At 39.5% G+C, this 20,415-nt stretch overlaps 2 protein-coding genes across 7 annotated transcripts in view; both read left to right on the top strand.

Annotated features, from left to right (window-relative positions):
- Window positions 1-6,298, top strand: part of kiaa0825 (KIAA0825 ortholog) — a 122,134-nt gene extending 115,836 nt beyond the window's left edge. For all 6 annotated transcript variants that reach the window (XM_082554003.1, XM_082553998.1, XM_082554002.1 and 3 more), the window contains one exon: window positions 5,373-6,298. In XM_082554003.1, the coding sequence (XP_082410129.1) occupies window positions 5,373-5,562 (190 nt within the window). In that variant the 3' untranslated portion in view covers window positions 5,563-6,298. The remainder of the gene's footprint in view (window positions 1-5,372) is intronic.
- Window positions 6,299-9,685: 3,387 nt separating this feature from the next.
- The window catches only part of arb2a (ARB2 cotranscriptional regulator A), a 162,240-nt gene continuing 151,510 nt past the window's right edge, over window positions 9,686-20,415 (top strand). The window contains exons 1-4 of the mRNA XM_082554027.1: window positions 9,686-9,770; window positions 10,434-10,574; window positions 12,149-12,250; window positions 15,669-15,769. Of these exons, the coding sequence (XP_082410153.1) occupies window positions 10,469-10,574; window positions 12,149-12,250; window positions 15,669-15,769 (309 nt within the window). The 5' untranslated portion in view covers window positions 9,686-9,770; window positions 10,434-10,468. The remainder of the gene's footprint in view (window positions 9,771-10,433; window positions 10,575-12,148; window positions 12,251-15,668; window positions 15,770-20,415) is intronic.

The raw sequence follows: 20,415 nt of genomic DNA, 5'->3' as shown, positions 1-20,415 counted from the left end.
TGTTGCATTAGTGAGCATCTTGTAGCTTTTGAATGGACATCACTTTGTATTGAGATGGATCTCAGGTAGGGTCTAATACTGAGTGGCATCACCGCACCATGCGGACATACTGTAGATCTGACACTAAGTTGATCTGACAATAGAATGGATCAGTGTAGTGGCTAGTAAGTCAGATGGTAGAGCATAATCCTTTCTGTCAAGTCTCTGTCTCGTCAATATTCAAATGCCGCCAGCTGTCCAATGGCTGTCAGTTACAATCTCCCTCTGGCTTATGGCCTAGCTAAGGCACATATCTAAATTGAATTGGATGTTTGCTTCTCAATGGAAATCGAGTCAAAGAAACGACCCCCCTGGCCTGTATTGTGAACTTGCCAGTTACACCCGCTGATCTAGTTTTCTTATGTACAACGTCCATTACCAACTACTAACATGTCTTTGTTGTTATACCTCTATGGCCTTGCTCTTAGTTTCCATACAGTGGCTGTTTGTCTTCTCTCAGGTTGTGTGTCCAGGAACAGTTTCATTGAATGTGATCTAAGGGAATAAAACACTCTAACACTTCTTGTCACCCCTTAGAAGTACTTTGTGTTCTCTTCCATAATGATGTGTTCCCATCCACTCTACTTCCCAAACACTGTCTTTGGAGCTACAAAAATGAAACCAGGTTCAAGAGAATAACATGAGATGACATGGACTTTACTTGGCTGCACTGGATCCAAATAAGTCGCACACTCTGTTGTATACATCCTTATGTGCTGTACATTTCATCCACTGACCTCACCTCTACCCCTAACCTTTGAAAACCTCGCCTTAAGTTCTGACATCAACAAGAAGTAGCAACTTAAATTTCGAAATCCTGTTCTGGTCAGGTAGATAGAAAGGTTCATCCATCTTTGCTGACTTCAGCTTACACTTGGCAGACGATTCACTCGCAGCTGCCTGGGAGCTTGATTTTTAGTTCTTTCTCAGGTTTTGAAACATCATTATTTCTAATTTTTCAAGAGACATTAGGTGAAGCTGAATCTTTTGTTGTGACTGCCAGAGTGTAGGTCATAACCTGACTACAAAGATCCAAAGAGAAGATATAACAGGTCAGCAGGATATTACAAGGATGGTACAAGTTTTCTGAAATGTTATGTTTACATATGCAAATCAGGTATTATCTATCTAACTTTGCACTTTGTCTGTTTTTTTAGAATAGAAATTAGAATATTAGATGAAAGTAGATTCAAAAGTCTTTTTCTGTTTTGTGGCTACATTAAAGGTTTTTACAGAGAGGATTTTGGATGTCTGTTTTTATCACTCCAGCATGCCAACAGCCAAAAAAAAGTCATTTTTTGCCATGTTTTTCACAATTAAACAATTCTATTAATGAGGCTTTGAATAATGTAGGAATAAACCCCTCAGAATACAGAAATAAATAAAAATAAAGAAACTGATATTTGTAAATTCTACTGGTTGTAGGGATTTGGGGTTCAGACGATGAGAGATTATAAAAAAAAAAAAAAGTATTTTTTTGACAAATAAAATTCACAAGTAACTAAAACAACAAACTAGATATTAGCATTAAAATGTGTAAGTTGGTTACTTACATTAAGAAATTTTTTTGGTATTGCAAATTTTCATATTTGTTATGCTTAAATGTACAAATTGGTTCTCGTCTCGATAAAGATGCTCTAATTTCTATAAATTTATAAAATAATTACCTAAATGAGTCCTAAATTCTGCATAGTTTCTTTCCACCAGTCTGCACGAAACCAAAATCTCAACATTAACCAAGGCTTCAAAACAGAACGAAAAAATAAAAGTGGTGTTTGCCTCTGATTTCTTCCCTAAAATGAATGCAGAGTTCACAAGAATAAAAATAAAAGAGGGAGAGAAATGAAGGACATTAACCATAGCCTCTCTCCCCATGTCTTTGTGTCTCTCTCTTGTTCAGTGCCTCTCTTCCTACTTCTGACACATGTCGCCCTGGCATGCATGGAAAGGCCTGACCTTTGGAAAGTTTAGCACTTTAAATATTTAGGCTTGGGTTATGATGGATCCTCCAGGCCCTGCAGCAATGTGCAAAGCCTCTGATTAGGGCTGCTGTCAGAGTCATTTAGCTGAGTGTCTGGCTCTCGGTGGCGCTCTCTGTTTGACAGGCAAGCCTTTTAAACAAACAGAGGTCCCAGTGGCAAAGCAGACAGGGCACCCTGTGCAGCACAAACACCCAACGCTCTGAGAGAAACCACTCAGCCCGCTGACAGCTGCAAAAGAAACCACTGCCCACTGTCTGTTGTGATCTTTAAGGCACGCTGTCTTTTTGCTCACTCACTTTCTTTCAAATAGTCTGTACTTGTAGCCCTGCCTCTATTATCCTGTTGCTGATCATTTCTTCTTCCTTGCTTTTTTCCCCTCCGCTCTTTCCTCCACAGCGATATTTTTTTCCTGACAGTTTACATCTGTTTTTTGTTATCCGCTCTAGAAGGCAGAGCCTTGCTGGAGTCGAACATCAAAGTTTCATCTGCGTTGTGTTTTGAGTAAGATTTATTAAGTTGATCGCCTGATGATCTCTGGGAAAGGCTTATGCTCTTAATTTGTTGAACATCACTACTCATTATCAGCTGAAATTTAGAATAGATGCTTTCTGTCTTGTGCCTGCATCATCCCATGATTAGGACAGCTTACATCGATGTTCACATTGAAATATATCTGAGCCAGCCTTTTCATCTCACTCTGAGACAATCTCCCGTGGCATCAATCCTGTAAATATATGAGTCTTAATATGTGTGTCCTATTCTGTATTCAGAGGAAGAGCCAAGTCAGCAGCTCCAGTATTAATACATGAGAAATGAGCAGAGCCCATAAGAATTAAAGGGTAAGACTCCCCTTATTAAGATGTAAATTCCGGGGGAAAACTTGCCGAAATGAGGATACAGAGAAGTTACTGTCAACTTTAGCCTACTTATGCATTTCTAAGAGGAATTGTTGTGTTGTAGTTGAAATTAGATACACACAGCAAAGCACCTTGTGCGTTTTTTTTCACTCATTTTCAGCACAAGATCAACCCGCCTCAACTAATATCCAACCAATACTTTATGGAACAATTTACACTTTTGGCAACATTATCTAGTGACAGTTTACATGGCAACTAACACGGTAATGCCGTGCGTGTGTGTTTATGTGCATGCGGGTGTACGTGTGTTTTTCTTTCTTTTTTTTATACCTCTCTCTACCTCTGCTTCTCTCTCATTTCAAATTTGCACTTAACACCTTGCTGGGGAAAGGCTTCTCATTCATCAACAGTGTTTGTCCCAGTGACAAGCAGGGCGCCTCCTGCATATCAATATCAGCTAAGACAATGCTGAGCCTGTAACCTTCAGCTAAATGTCATTCTGCTTAATCCTATTTGAAAATTAAACATTGAAAAACCTTTAGCGTACCTTCCTGTCTTCCTTCCTCCCTCGCTCCCTCCTTTATTGGCTGCCATTCCTCCAGCTTTCCGTTTCCCCCCTCTCACTCCCGTGCTGCTTTTGTTTTGCACACTATGTGACATTTGCATTGTTTTGTTTGTGCGTTTGTATCTTATGAACGTTATTCGGTGGAGCTGATTTTAATTTGATGTCAGCGAAAAAAGAAAAAAAAATGCAGGGATAACTTACCCATTTGTTCTGTTTTCATATACGTTCCACTAGCCCTGCGAAGGCTGCAAAGAGAGATTGAGGGAAAAATTACATGGGAACAGAGGAATCCGTGACCAAAGTTGTACATGGAGGGACTACGCCGCTGTTGAGCGGAAATGTTTCTGCCAAAGCATATTTGCATAAACCGATCGTCTCCTTACAGACGGTAAATATTACGCTGACAGCGGCTGCAGCGTCTGAATTGTCCAGTCTGTACAACAGAGTCTGAAGCTTCATCATAGTGCACCCAGAGACTCATCTTTTGCTATCTATGTAATGAACATAGTATGTTTTACCCCCTCTTCTTCTTCACACGCATGCGCAGAGCACAGCTTTATATAGCATATGATATAGTTCACGTTTGATGATATCGTGAGAAATCGAAAAGACGGGAAGGATGAAAGGAGACTCTGAGATTGCAATGAAAATGCAATCATTTGCAGTTAGACAGATATTCTTGTTTGGATGGAGTGTGATGCGGCAGCTCAAAGGCAGCCCTTCAGCCAGCTCTCCATATGGATTTGATTGACCACAGTCACTCGTCAAGGGATTCAATTGAAATACTGCGAGTGAATTACAAAGTGACTGCCCTTGATGTCTTCATATTGAAGCGCTCCACTCTGTAGCTTGAAGAATTATAAAAATGCAATGAGGAGACATACTGTATAAGCAATAAAACAAAATCGAGAATAAACATGATACATCAAATAATCTCTCCCGCTAAAAATTAGTCACCCAAACAAGGAAGGTTTGGCAGATGTAATGCTAGCGCTTAGCCACAGTAAGAATCCAACTGACAGAAAGGGAATATATATGTATACTTGAGTATTTCTTACAGTGTCCTCTGAGTTTTCATTCTCTTTGTGTGGATACCCAAGAGTGTATGTTTACACGAGTGCAAAAGTGTATGTCTAACAGCGTGTCACAGTAGCAGAAAGTGCCGTGATACAGACCCACACAGCATGAAAAAAGAATGAGAAGAAGGCTCCCATGTGAGAAGCTAAAGCATGAAAGTGTGGTTTGTAGATCCTCGGTGGTGTGCAGCATGCACGCGAAATCAGCCGATTTGCAGCCATTGTCCAGACTTGCATAAAAATAAACAATTCAACAAACACTTGTTGAAAAGATGCTGAAGATGACTTTGTCAAATGTCTACACAAAGGTTGTTTTGCTTGAAATATACAAAAGGCACACTTTTATATCTAAATTTAGTTCAAGGGTGAAACTTTTAACACCACTGGAAACTCCATAGACGACCAACAGATTTGAAGCCATCAGACCTCATTCAGCAAAGTGAAACGATTCTCATGGAAAGCAATATTTGCATGCAGATATATGTAAATCATGTAAACATTTTTACAAATATAAGAAGAAAAAATCTAAACTTTAGCATTTCAAGCAAGCTTAACATCAGCTTAACATTTGTATCTCTAAATTGCTCAGTAGGTAAACCTAAATCGATCAATTGTTTATATTGGGTTGAATTCAAGCCTTTGTTACAGCCCCAAAACACCTCTCATTTTTCAATTTAGACTCAAAAGGGTGTTTAGTTTTGTTTTTTAAAGGCCATCATCAGTCAGCCAGGTTGAGCTCAGAAAACAGTGTTCATGGTCCTCGGAAAGCACATTCAGCAGGTTTTAATGTTTGTTTGTTTTAACTTTGACAAATATTAAAATGGCTGATGTTGTGCGCTTTGGTGCTCTTCAGGTGGGAGATGCAGGAGGGTGCACAGCTGGAAGATGGAGAGAAAGCGATGGTGGAGGAACTTGAGAAAGCTTTTTTGGGTTGCTGCTGCACCCCAGGACCACAGAACCCCCCTGAAGCTGATGAGACACCCGGAAAGCAGGCCCAGGGGAAAACACAACCATCTGCATCTGATGAAGGTTCTACCCCGTAACAGCCCACGCCGATGGATTTTTATTATTGTTTTTTTTTTTTTTTTTTATCACGTTGTAAAATATTTTTCTTGTAATATGCACTTGGAGCTCTCAAGGTATTACAGTGTGTATATATGTGGGAATGTGTGTTTGCACATTTGTAGGTGTAATTGGGTTTGCACATGTACTGAATTCTGCAAATTTGCATATGTGTGTGCATGAGAAAATGAGAGAGAGAGAGGGCAAGAAACAAAAAAGTGTGTGAGAGATGGTGCCTCCCTCTTTATACACATACCTCAGACAAACTCTCTGTGCTTTTCTGTGCTGCATCAGATGCATTTCATCTTTTTAGAGCACGCCGACAGAAATCAGTTCTGGGGAAATGGAGAGCCTGGATTTGTTTGCCTGGGACAAGATGGGACTGTGTGATCATTGTAGGTAGTTGAAGATTTTTTTTTTCCTTCCTTTTTTTTGAGACAGTGAGTGTAAAGACACTGATGTCAGCATACTTTCTCCTGGTTCCTGAAAGAAAACATCAATTTATTATGGTTGGGAAGCGAGATGAAGTATGTTTTGATAACAATGTGTCCTCCAAATCTGTCTGTCTATGAAATATCTGTCAGTATTTTCCCCATAAACTGCGTAACACAATTGTTCACTGTTTTTTTCCCATATATGTCCATATTTTGTTACTTATGAGATGGAGACTGATTTTTTTAGAATTAAAAATGAAAACAAAGGCATAATCCTACCTCACCTGTGAATATTCTCCTTCTTTACATACAACCTGTATATAATATGTGATCTCTTTGAATCAGTGATTTATAATCTTTGTGATTATGATATTAGTATTATGTTTTGGAGTACATATGTGTCCCCAATTATACCTGATGTTCAAAAAAAGAGATTTATCAACTCAAATTCTGTTCTTTTTATCTATAAGAGTGCAATTTCAGCTCACAAAGACTGCTACACACCCCAGTGTCTTTGAAACAGGAGGAAACCATTTCCTGTTGCAAAAAAACATGTTTCTTTTTACCCTTAACTAGATTATTGATGCAAATGTAGCAGGGTTACAATCATCAAACCACTTAGAGAATACAAAAGACAACAAAATCTTCAGCAATTTATTTCTGCTTTTGTCACACACACAAAAGGGCTAAACAAGAAGAAAACAACATTCTTCTTTCCTTTTTTTTTAATTTACTGTATTTAATGCACCAACAAAACAGTTTTATTATTGTTTTGCAGAAAAAATAATATATATTTAGCTAGCCAAATACATTTTTTTTTTGATAACTGCTTTCTGCTCTCTGTTTTTCGAGCGCCTGTTCACTTATTAAATATGTATTTCCACTAGATTCAAGTGATAGACTCAGAAGACAAGTCTCAATGAAAGTGACAGTTAATTCACAACAAAGTATTATGAAAAAACAAAACAAAACATGTTTTATAATGCATATTTAGTTGGGGATTACCACACCTACATAATCCTTTTAGAATCCCTGATGTCTTGATTGCATGTGTAGAAAGAATGAGCCGTTGCAGCATTTTTAGTTTTGAATTGATTACTCTCAGTCTCGTGCATTTTCCACTGTAAATGCTCACCATAGAATCTTTGTTTGCATGCTCATCCGTGTGTTTTCATCAACATGTGGTGAGCAACATGAAGAATATCTTTGAGCTAGAGCCGTACTATATATGTTTGTTCCTTATGTCAACTCCCAGCTCCTCTTTGGCTTTCAATTTCTAAACTGATGATGCATTTGTTAGACATTTCCGTCCCTCATGCCCATACGTGTGGTCTACTGCAAGCACAGACTGTCCATCTCCCTTGTCCTGTCACACTGAGTGATTATCCGTGCCACTTTTAGTTGTCATTTAGATCTCTCTGCGGTACTGCCATTGCTCTACTTGAGAAAAAAGATGAACTGCGACTCCCCAGAGAGACTGTTTCAATTCAAAGCCAATAAAAAGTAGGACACCAGTAGGACATCTGCAGCAAAAAGTGTGAAGTAAAGCTGCAGGCACCTGATTCAGGTGAGCAGTATGTGGCAGATATAGTAGTTTTTTAGTAAATCACCTGTGACATAGTATCAGTATCAGTCTGGCAAGTCTAGTTTCAATCAAGTTACCCTCCTTTCCCTTTGGATATACTGTAACAGGCTCTAAACAATGTCACTTTCTCATGTTTTGTAGGAACAGTCCTGTGTCCGAGTGCACCAAGGAGTCAGACTAAACTAGAAAAATGCTTGAGAACTGCCAGTCCATTTGATATTACACATTTCCAACAGCTTTTTCCTACAGGACACCGATGCCTATGGGTACGAGGTGAAGAATCAAAAAAGGGTTAGTTCATTATGTTAAACAGGACAAAAGGTGAGATGTAACACATTAGCAAAACAATTGTGTCATTCTGAGAGCTGCTGACCACTGCTGCCCTGAGCCTTTATTGTTATTATTATTATTATTATTATTATTATTATTATTAGTAGTAGTAGTAGTAGTAGTAGTAGTAGTAGTAGTAGTAGTAGTAGTAGTAATATTTTATTTTATTCTTTTTACTTTTTGTTGTTAAAATGTTTCTAATCACACTTTACATCAATTTTAAGTAAAGTAAAGGTTAAGTTATCCTGATACAATGGCCCAACATTCACCATAAACTAACATCTCTTAGAGTATTATCCTCCTGCTTCTATAATTATATACACTACTGTGCAAAAGTCTTGAGCTACTTGATTGTTTGTTTTTTATTGAAAAAAAATCTTCCTCCAGATTTAAGAATGAATATCTTCTTATGGACTCAAACAAGTTTTGCTGAAAAACTGAATATGGAACAAGCAAAGCTTAATACTAAACAATATATATATATAATCGGTATATAACAGTTGGCCAGCTCTAATAATAATTTTGTATGGCTTTGCGGGCCAAATTAAATTAGGCTGCGGGCCAAATTTGGCAAGTTTGACACCTATGCTTTATATGATTAAATGATTCATAGGTCAGTGTTAAGTGGCTTAAAGAAACCCATTCCTCTGAAAATAGTCAGGTACAAAGACTAGAATGACAATGACTGGAAAGGCAAAAAATGTCCATAGAACTTTGAAAATCCTTTTCCTGTTGCTCAAGACCACTTAATACCACAAACAAACAAGTGAGAATCTGTTCCTTGAAGCAAAATATATAGAAACGAGATGTGACTCAGAACGTTTGCACAGGACTATATGGTAACAGACCTGAATGTGTTTAAAATTGAATAAAGAATGCATTTTATGTACCCCAAAGACACAAAAGCACACATTCAGTCAGCCCGTTAGTTTATGCAGAGTTTTGAGGACAAACTTGTAGGCATCACACAATACCATCAGGAAGGTGTTGACTGGTCCACAGGTATCCTCTCTCTTTTTTCAGTAAGACTGCAGCAGACGCTATGGCCCACACAGAGTTACTGTGTACACAGATACAAATACTTAACAGGTGGCACAACCACTACATCATGACTTGACTATTGCTTGTTTATCTGCATACAGATCCTTATATGACTTTACTGATGAATATGCTTTTAATAATAATGGATTGCATTTATATAACGCTTTTGGAGAACCTCAAAGCGCTTAACAATTCCACTATTCATTCATTCTCACATTCACACACTGGTGGAGGCAAGCTACAGTTGTAGCCACAGCTGCCCTGGGGCAGACTGACAGAAGCGAGGTTGCCATATCGCGCCATCGGCCCCTCTGACCATCACCAGTAGGCAGTAGGTGAAGTGTCTTGCCCAAGGACAAAACGACCGAGACTGTCCGAGCCAGGGCTTGAACCGGCAACCTTCCGATTACAAGACGAGCGGCCAACTCTTGAGCCACGATCGCCACACTGTTATGGGAATAGTGTATTATATTTTTGTACTATTGGATATTTTGCGAACTATAGTTGATTTATTAAATATAAATCAACACAGGGTTGCATATTTGCTCGATCAACTATGCTCCTATCACCGAGCAATACAGAGTTAGGATCAGAGAACTGATGGCAATCACACGCCAGAGAACATCTGTACAAGTTCCTGCAGCTGCTGTGCTACTGTCTCTTTAAATGGATCTTCCAGTCCGTTGCCCCGGTAACCCGGAAGCCTCACGCGCTCCATGCAGCATTGCCGAGAGTCCTTCCTGTTTTACAAAATTACAAGGAAGCAGCAACAACTGGATAGTCGCATACCCTGCTAATGGTGCGTGAGTCGAAATGAAAGTATGCATGCATCCGCTGTAAATAGCGGTTCCCTGCTCGATCCTCTCTGCTTCGTTTGGTTAAAATAAACGTCTAATAAAAACACGAATATCCTGCTGTACCCGCTCGCAGTGGTCCATCTAGGGGGCTGGCTCTTTTTCAGGGGATTTCTTTCTCACAGAGCATAAACAGATGTTTTCTGTTGTGGAGAAAATGACGGAGGAGTCAGAGAGAGTTATACGTGTGAAAATGAATGCCGCTTTTGTAGTAACTTCAGCGCAGTTTTAAAGGAAGAAGAATTTCTCTGTGTTTGCATATTTAACTCAGCTGTTGCACGTGTGCTAAGTGGGCAACACGACTTCCTCCATGTTTTATGGTATTATGGCTGACAGATAGCTGCAGTGTTGTGTTATTATAGAGTAACTAATCACTAATTCATTCTCTTTAAGAAACTGGGAGATTGTTGTGTTTACAGGAGAGCAGGACGGAGCAGTAACATCCCAAATGTTATGGCCTGCTGCAACCTTATAGGTGCAGCATGCTGTGACCCAATTGCTATTGTGGTCTTACAGAGGGCTGATACTGAGAAATATTTTTATATATGGTACTAACCTAACTCATGCCCAATTCTTGGTTTTATTCTTTTTATTGCGTCACTTGACAGGATTCACCTCAGTGATCACTGGGAGGAAAGGACCCATGCTCTCTCATTTTTGTGCTGCAACACCAGCCCTGTTCATATTGTGGATCATCATGGCCCAGGTTGCTGGCCAGGAAGATAGAGAGAAAACTACTGCACTCAAAGGTGAATTATTATTAATAATGATAACACTAATAAATAATCATTTAAGGAGAATTAGTAAAACAGAGGGAAACAGGCTTTACTTTTCTGAACCAAATTAAGGTCTTTTTCTTCTATTTTGACCTAACGGCAGGCACACCATCATTTCAGACTCAATACCACACAAATCAATAAGATTATGAGCTGTAATAAAATGTCTTTAAAATATATATATATAATTAAATTATATATATATATATAATTCTTAATTAAAAAGAACAAATAAAAAGCTTTCTTAAATGATGGGAAATAGTTTAAAAGCGTGGTTTAAAACAGTGGTTCTTTAAATGTAAGAAAGAGAGCCACTGCATTTAGGATGAGGACAGCTAGGGAGAAATATACAACTTAACATGCTATATTCTTTCTTTAGGGAAAATTAAAAACTTGCTGATGCTGTTATGCTGACCTTTACTGACTGACTCCATTTACTAAAAGTGATTAATTTTAGTAAATGAACCAAAACTATGAAAGTATGAATCAACTATAAAAATATATTCAAACTATAAAAATATGAATTGACTTGAAAGGACCAAAAGGTTTGGGCATCTGAGTTATACCCTACTGGGAGGAGGCCCAGGAGAAGTCCCCCAGGAGGAGGTGGCTGGGGTGAGGGAAGTCTGGGCTTCTCTGCTCAGACTGCTGCCCCCACGACCTGAACCTGGATAAGCATCAGAAAATGGATGGATGGTTGGATGGATCAACCTTGATTAATTTTATTGTTCAAGATGAATAAAAATTATGGTGTGTTCGGTGTGAACCTTTACCTTGCCAGTCATGTCAGAAGTAGTTTGAGAGCCCTTAAAGTGTAACAGTGACTGATCACCTTTATACTATGATGAAACCTTTTTATTCTGACTGGAGCCACCCTTCTCAGGGGTCAAGGAGTCACTTAATTGTTTTATAAAACTGCTGTGTAATGACACAGTGGTTCTTTGTTGAGTGTGCATGCATGGCCCCTTCTCCCTGGGTTGGTCATTCTAAATTGACCATACATTTGGCCTAGAGTGTCTTAACTCTATGTTAGTCCTCTTAGCAATTGTCCAGAGTGTACCCTGCTTCTTGCGACAGTTGGGATAGGCTCTGGTCCAACCGTGATTTTGAACTGGATAAGTGGAAGAAAATGGCTGGATGGTTATACATCACCCCAGTAGACTGCTGAATAACCACATGTCAGTTTTACACCTTACCAAGACATTTTATGGTATCTCTCTGTTAGGATATGTTAAACATTTGTCTCTTGAACTTAAAACTATACTTAATGTATATATTGCATGTATTGTATGTGAATGCTCTCTTTTCTACCCACTATACATCTTAATGATGATTTAAGAAGACCTTTTAGCTTAAACACGCATCTGTTGCTTCGTCATATGGGGATAATGAAAGTAAAATGTACATAGTGATTTCAACATTGTGGGAGAGAAACGGAGATTACAAAATGAATGTGTGGATTTTGTATAATGCAGATAAGTGGAAAAAACGGATGGATGGATGGAGTTTGTGTCATTGAAATAAAATCATTTGCTTTTTTCCCACAGATTTGCTGTCAAGAATAGACTTGGATGAACTGATGAAGAAAGATGAACCTCCTTTCACTTTCCCCAAAACCTTGGAGGAGTTTGAATATGCCTTTAATGAATGTGAGTGCATAGATTTACTTTTTAGAACAAAAGCCAAAAGTGTCATGATGAGCTCCACGGTTTGACCAGTTACACAAAGCCTGCTGCCGTAACAAAAAACACCAAATCCCATGACATCTAGAGATGTCAAAGATGACAAAGATTAGATGAGTTATGCTATTTTTTCTAGTCTACTTGTAGCCTTCTTTGCTGACACGTGCACAGTTCTGTAGTGTCATAGCGTCATGGATGAATCTGCATGGTCACAACAAATTGAATGGTACACTGACCTTCACACAGATCCCGATAAGAAAATTTAGATCACTCAAACCCAAGGGAGAGAGATACAGAAAGTTTCTCATTGCCATAAGTAACACTGCAGACAGCATAGACATAATTCTTTAACTGAGGTGAATGTGTTACATTTTATCTGGATTGAGGAAAAAACTCTGTAAGGTCTGGAAGTAAATTCCAGGGAAATATACAAGGCTCTCTCTTTCATGTGTCAGCTGTAGTGGTTTCCAATGAAGCCTTAAAATAAAGCAATGTGTGCTTGTAACTTTTTGTTGCAAACTGATGAAATCCACCAGTAAGCAAATTTTGTAAAAGTCAGGTCAGATTTGTGTTAAAAAAAAAAGAAGGTAATACTTTTTTCTGCCTTGATTTACTTCTTTTGTCGTCTTGTGATCCGTGAGATTAAACCTTAGAGTGCTAGATGGGTCATGGTCCTCAGGTTGGGGAACTGGAATCATTACCGTTCGCTTTTGTGTTATGTCAGCATTTTATATTTAATGACAATGTCTCTTTGAGCAAGTAAAGGTGTATGTCATTCAACATTAGAGTAAGGAGCAGAGCTGAAGCCAAAGTGGTGTGGGTGTAAATGATATGAAAGTCTCTTTAGGATTCTCTTGGCTTGCTTTAATCAAACCAGGTGGAGAAAAGGGGAAGAGCTGGAAAGGTAGTAGTGCTCGGGATTTTGGCTTAGTATTCCTTTGTAGCCTTTTCCTCTCTCTCTCACCCTCTTTCTGTTCTCTGTCAGTGTCTCTACTGGCTGTCTGTCTGGCTGAGTGGGGGACATGTTGTGTACTCTACGGCCCGTCAGTAACCTACTCAGCCTTGCCCTCTGCCTGACGGAGCATTTGCATAACCTCGCTGTGCCTAAGAACAGAGACATGGAGACTTAGCCCCCACCGGCTATTATGCCAACACCCGCCAACCACTCTACCCCACCCGCAAGTCCCAGCTCAGTCTACCATGGAGGCAGAAACACATTCAGAGACTCTCCATCTCCTCTTCCTCCTCCTTCTGTCTCCTTTCATCCCTTTTTATATCCCTTCCTCTGTATTTCTCTATTTTCACATCCTGTGTAAAATCTCCAGCTGAAGAAGAGCTTGCTCTCTCTCTCACACACACACAGACACACACACACTGCGCAGCCCTACCAATCTGTATGTCTTGTCAGTTTCTACTCAGGCCTGTTTTTGAAGGATAGCATTTCTATTAAAGCCATGGTGGCCCTCAGGCAATGTCTCTAGTATGTCGACACACAGTCGCTCTGGCTTGCAGGCATTTATATAGCTGCTCTCGGGCTACTTTAGCCAGAGACAGGTGGAACAAAAATGTTAATTTGACCATGTAATGATGTGAATACAGAAGAGGCTGTGTACAATAGTTTGCAGGTATCTTAATCACTGAAGATGATGGCTTCATCTTGCTAGCCCTGCGGTTTTCCATTACTGGAAATCCAAGGTTATGTACACCTAATTAAGCGGCCAAATTGAGAACAGAATGCTAATTATGACAGAAAAAGAGGAGAAAAGTTGAGAAAATGTTATTCCTTTGAGAGGATGTGATGTGGTAGACGGTGGAGCTGATCACCCCCAGCCTATGCATGCACACACACAGACACACACGCACCTACACAGACACACACACACACACACCTTTGCTACTGTAGGATTTCATTATAGCTCCTCTTTTAGGAAGTAGTGTTTAGATCCTCACCCCTCCACGAATGCATAATTGATTTTTTTTTTTCAAAGTACTTTTTGTGCACACTGCTTTATCCTAACTTCTTGTGTACCTCTCAGGCACAAATCTATTTTTTAATGCAAAGCGACACCGAACCTGCATTCAGGATTACAGGTTGTCTAACAAGTAACTATGAAAGCGAATGTTGTTATATACAGTGAGCTAGCAATGTACGATTTATCACATTGATAGAGGTGTGAAAATGGTGGCAATTTAGAAGGAAATGAAAAAAATGCGCATTCTTTTATCTTGCAAAGATTTATGTATTTATATCTTAGATGGTTTTTACGTTTTGGAATAATTGAGAAATATATGAGAGCCCCCTGGCTATTTGGGTTAAGTATGTGTACTTTTTGTGGCTTAGCTCTTGCAATTTTTGCAGTCATAAAGGTCAAAATTAAATTTAACACTGTTTAGTGTTTTATTGTGTTGTAGTGTCAACTGGAGGATCGATGGGCTCATTGCTAAGGTAGGGGTTCCACAGCCACATGAGGGTAATTGCTGAAAAAAGTAGATCCATTTCTGAACACTGTTTTTGTATCTTAGGACTGTTTTGCATTAAATACATCTTGAATATACTAAAAGCTCCCCTCGTTTCCTTGAATTATAATAAATCACTTAAGCATCGTTCCAAAGACTTTTCGTTTTCTCTGTCAATTCTTTTGTGTAGTAATGGCGGTGTGGCTTACTTGTAGCAATTTACGGCAGCGCAGATACTTAAGTGACACCTACTGTATTCCCACACCTGGTCCTCCTGGCTGGAGCTTCTGATCTGTGTGGGTTTTTGTGTGTGTGTAAGCTCTACTGCTTAGGGTGATTGGCTGATGCCCAGACAACATCCTCAAAGGAACTACGAGGAGCAGTTGTCGTTGTGCCTAATGCTTGCCAGCCGAACTTTCTCCCTTCATGCTCACACGCATACACAAAACATACTGAGAACCTTTCCCATACCCACTTTAGTCTTTGCTCTTGGAGATTTCAGGTGGAAAAGGCAGGGACAGAACTGTGGCCTGTCGCCAGAGTGAGCACTGAAGGAGAGGGAGATGGGCACTGTTAAAGAGGAAGGGGAGAGGCTTTTTAGATGAGTGAAGAGACAGAGAGAGGGAAAGAGAATTTTTACCATACCAGCTGTCCAGCTCTGGCCTGCCAGACAACCCAGAAGGCTGTTGGAGTCGTGACTGGAAGAATGCTGCTGCATCCATGGGCCTTGTACCTGCCAGATGGGGGGGATAAAAAATAAGCAGTAAAAAAAGTCAAGTTTAGTTTGGCAGGCAGATGTACGTTTTGATGTGCCGTCAAGAGCAGGGATTCGCCTACTTTACTTGCACGCTGTAATAGAAATAATAGAAAGGTATTGTTTATTATTATTACACGTCTCTTTTTGTCCCATTACATTTTTTTCCAACAGATGGCCAACTCCGCCATATAAAAACGGGTGAACCCTTTGTCTTCAATGCCAGGGAGGATCTCCACCGCTGGAACCAGAAACGCTATGAAGCTCTTGGAGAGGTAACACACTGCTTTTTTTGCTGGCCTGCCAGTTCATAGTATGCTTTATTATACTTCAGTTGGGCCATATTGATCAAGTTTGGCTTCAGCTGCTGAGCTTATTAGGATTATCTGTCTTGACTGGTGAGAAGATGTTGCACTGGTTGTTGTCTGTTTGGACAGCAAATAGGCTCAGACTGACACACAAAGCTATAGGCAACTAAAATACAGAATGTATTCTAAGCACTTCTTTAAGTAAGCACTTTGAACTTGCTCTACAAAGACAGGCGATAGAATCTACAGCCGCTGAGTATAATAAGTTTTTTGTTCACTTTACATTAAAAACATACACAGGGTGTATCAAAAAGCATAATCTAATTTTTAAAAAAAAGCTCATTTTATTAGCCATAAAAGCTTGTGGTAAATTTAAAAATTCTTTCTGAATATAAAGTTTTACATGTAAAACTTGTAGTGTTCAGAAGTGCTCAATGTGCCCCCCTCCAGACACATGGCACAGGTCCATATAATAGTCAAACCCGTCCCATACGTTTGTGAGGATTTCTAGAGTCCCTGCTGTTGGGATCCCACCTATCTGCAAACATGTGAAATTTACGAGTCCCCTGTTTTGATCTCCACCGGTAAACAGCTGTGCAATTAAAGCACTTTGAAATCGGGAAATTCTTTTTGATATACTCTCTGTATTAACAATGAATCTTAGCCTTTTTAAACCAACGCTAATGTTATCTCGTTTAAGCTAAAACAAAAATCTCACAATAGCATACTTTCACAACTTTCAGCCAACGGATTGTTGGCGTTGTGACATCACTACTTTAGGGAAATAATACTTTTAAGTTCAGTTTTTGTTGCTCAGTTAACGTTGGAGCTTGTTTTTCTAGCATTACGTAGTGAGGGACTCACATCATGATGTAAGCTTTCTGCCAAACCTAAAGCTGAACTTTGAGAAGCAACTTGAAAAAGGTATAGGTAGTCTCATTTTCTTCAGCTGATAATCATCCTTCTTTTTATGACTTTATTATTTCCTCTGACCTGAAAACATTATGCTTTGGTCCCTTTTAGGATATTGCTTTACACTACTCGCTGTAAAAACAAAGTTATTAGGTTCGAAACATGGAAGTCTGGCACCCTGTAGATTCACACTCCTTTTACTGCTTTTCATGATCTTGTACAAATGAATTCATATTTTTATTATATTTCTCAGCATGACTAAAGACTTGTCTTTAAGTTGAATCAATTGTATTTATTTTTAAGAATCTTGATTTTATAACTGTGATGAAGCCTTTGTGATGATATTTTTTTTCATTTTCTCTGATCATTGCACGGTTTCACCTTAGAGTGAATTTGCTGGTGTATCGACTCCTGGAAAGATTGTGGTATTGTGTTAACAGACATCCGAATGCTCCACACCAGCAAACTGGCCACACTTCTCCATTTAAAGACGTGGTCACACTTCCTGATAATCAGTTCATCAAGTGCATTTGATTTGTGGCACCTGGCTCCTACTTACCCTCTTAATTGGGGTGGCTGTGGCTCAGGAGGTAGAGCAGGTCCTCTTCTAATTGGAAGGTTGGTAGGTTCGATCCCTAGCTGCTCCAGTCTACATGCCAGAGTGTCCTTGGGCAAGATACTGAATGCCGAGTTGTGCCCAATGGATTCAGAGTATAAATGTATACAAATAGATAGGAGCGGGTAGTGTTAAATACTGCTTGTGTGAATGTGTATGTAAATATGTGGTGTGTTGGATAAGCAGAGTGTACTTCGTTTTTCACCGACCTCCATAGTGTCATATGAAAACTTTTTTTTCATATGACTGCGTATAAATGTTAAGTGGTCATTAAAAATGCTCTCAAGTATGATTTGTTACCCAGACCTTCCAAACAACACTGTGTATATCTGTGCAAGTAGATCACAGCCTCTCACTCAACTGCGTAGCCACAGAGAGCAGTTTGTTTATGGTGGGAGAGGAGACTTTACACTCATCTGTAGGTTTCGGTGACTGTTTGTCCAAAAAGTCACTAGATGTGTCACTAGGTACTTAAAGGCACCTTTTGTAAAATCTCACCACTAGATGTGAGCAGTTTGCAGTCAGCTGAATTCTGTTTTCTCACCCCTCCCAATTCAAAATACAAAATACATCTGTACTAAGTGTAGACTGTCAGTCTGCTGTTTATCTCAGCTGTCATTACGTGTCCACGTCTATTTACTTCGGGGGAAGCTATAAAACTTTGTGAATGGAGCTCGATACAAGTTGACGAGTCAGTAAAGTTCATGGCTGTTCAATGACAGCAATACTGAGGTGAGTTGTTGAAGATATCCTGAGCTTTTTTATCGGCAACTGTTGAGCTGTTAGCTGCTGTTAGCCTTTGTTAGCTGCTGTTAGCTTGACACTATTGGGCTTGGACAGTTAGCAAAGAGGAGGAAGAGAATGACATGATATGTCAGTCGCGTTGTCTATTTCTGTTTTCACTTCTTTGGTGAAGGGGACCTCTTCTCAGATGTTAAAACATCGATATGATCCTTCATATCGTAGAGTCTGACGATGCAGACCCGAATTAAAATGAATGTTCTCTTCTCCTCTGTCTGTGTCGTACTACGCATGTGGCCAGTCTCTAGCCACATACATAAAATGCAGAGAGGTGTAATGATAGTGTCCATCTCAGTCACTGTATTTTCAGATGGTGGGGCAACATGGCGGCTTTCACAAACTGGTGTCTGCTCCTATGCATTTCCAAGATCCATAGGAGTATTTCTAATTACACACTAATAATTGTATATTTATGAATACAATTTTATTTTTTCTGTTAAATAAACTAAAAAAAACTGACAGTACCTTTGAAAGAATTTTGCTTTAACGAAAGGCATTATTTAAGCAGAGCTCAATATTTTCTGTGGAGCTCTTTGATGCACCTTTTTTGGATATACAGAATATTTTTTCTGTATATCCAAACATACACCATTATAAAGTTCACCTCTAATTCACTCCCACTGTTCCACAACATACAATATGCATTAAGATAATGAGACAAATGTTCTTTTGTAATCTTTTTCTTTTTTTTCTTTTTGTAATTTGCATTCCCTACTATGTTGCTTTTAATTGTTGTGAACATTCTTTGAAGTTCAAAGCAAAGTGATAGACCTGTTTGTGGGATTACCTGTTTTTTTTTTTTATGCTGTATACAGTAGCTCCTTTGAGAGCCGTCTGTAAATCCCCCCCCCCCCCCCCCCCTTTCTTTTGAATGCTTGGGCGCTATCTACCAGCATCTAAAGAGGATGTAGAAACAAACATTTGGTAGCAGGAAAGCAAAGGCCCAGAAAGAACACACAGATATTTAAACCAGCTGAACTCGAGCATCTGAGGGGGGCCAAGCATTCAGATGAAGCAAATAATCATCAAGCACAATGTATGCAAATTTTATTCATCCTGTGATTAAAAAAAATTGACAGTTATATCTTCTTCAGAGAAGGAGAAAGGAAATAGTGTCAATCCCTGTTGATGTGAGCTTGTGTAATGAGAACAAATACTGTATGAGTTGTGCTTCGGGAGATTAACTGGCTAAGAAGAAAGGAGCACTACCTGAATAAGCAATATTATCTGTCTGTTGTTTTTAGGCCACAGATGATTCAAGAAAATGAATACTGTACCTCTCATACAGCTTTGCAAGTACAAATGCATTGTTTTTGCTGGGAAGAAATATGCTCCATTATAAATAGACACAACTACTGAATTGTATGCCTTTGGTTGTAAAAGTAGGTTATGGTGCTTAGTCAGCCTCTTTATGTGTGGGTTTAAGGATGTGCGTGTGTGTATGTGTGTGTGTATAAAGCCATACCTGTATGCTTATTTATGCAACTGTATAGCCAATGCATGCAAATGTATTTCTCCTTGAATTCTTACTGCATGCTGTTGTTTGTTTGTGTAGTCGTTTCTTTCAACACTATCATCCTGTTCTTTATGTCAGACAGAAGACTTTTTGCAGATGTCATGAGGGTAAATGTGGAACAACACTCTATGCAGACAGCTCTGTTATAAGCCAACTCCACTCCACAACACACCCTAATGCCCTCTATCAGCCAGCCACCTGAGACGGTCTGAGAACTAGCTACATTCAGCCCAAGAGCTGTGTAAGATGGCACAAGGACATGGGTGCATGTGTTTGCCCCTGGCAGTGTGAATAGAATAGCTTCATCATTGCCCCCTAATGTTCAATCAAATTCCTTTCTCTCCCTCCCTTTCTCCATGCCTCTGTCCATTTCTCCCTCTCTCCTTCCTTTCTTCCTTTTACCATCACTGTATGCTCACAGTTCTGCATTTTGCGTGGAGGACTCCTTGTATGTGCACGTGCATTCGTGTGTCTGTGTGCGCGGAGGCGGGAGGGTGGCGGCTGTATTGTCAGACACATCACAGCACCAGATGTCCAATTTGCACTTCAGCCTCGTCTGAATGGAGGGACAGATAGAAAGAGGGAGAACGAGAATGTTGGTGTGATGGCCTCCAAGCAAAAGAAAGAGATGGGAACAAAATTTTGGTTGAGCACAAGAGCAGCAAATAATTTTTGATGTATAAAAAAATCATTCCGAATTTCTGCCATATAATGATGGTATTATGTAGAGAGATTTGCAGATGGTATGTGAGAGAAGTTCCACCAGTC

This window comes from Aulonocara stuartgranti, assembly GCF_965226115.1.
Source record: "Aulonocara stuartgranti genome assembly, chromosome: 12".
Taxonomy (NCBI): Eukaryota; Metazoa; Chordata; class Actinopteri; order Cichliformes; family Cichlidae; genus Aulonocara; species Aulonocara stuartgranti.
This window is presented reverse-complemented; position numbering and strand designations above follow the sequence as displayed.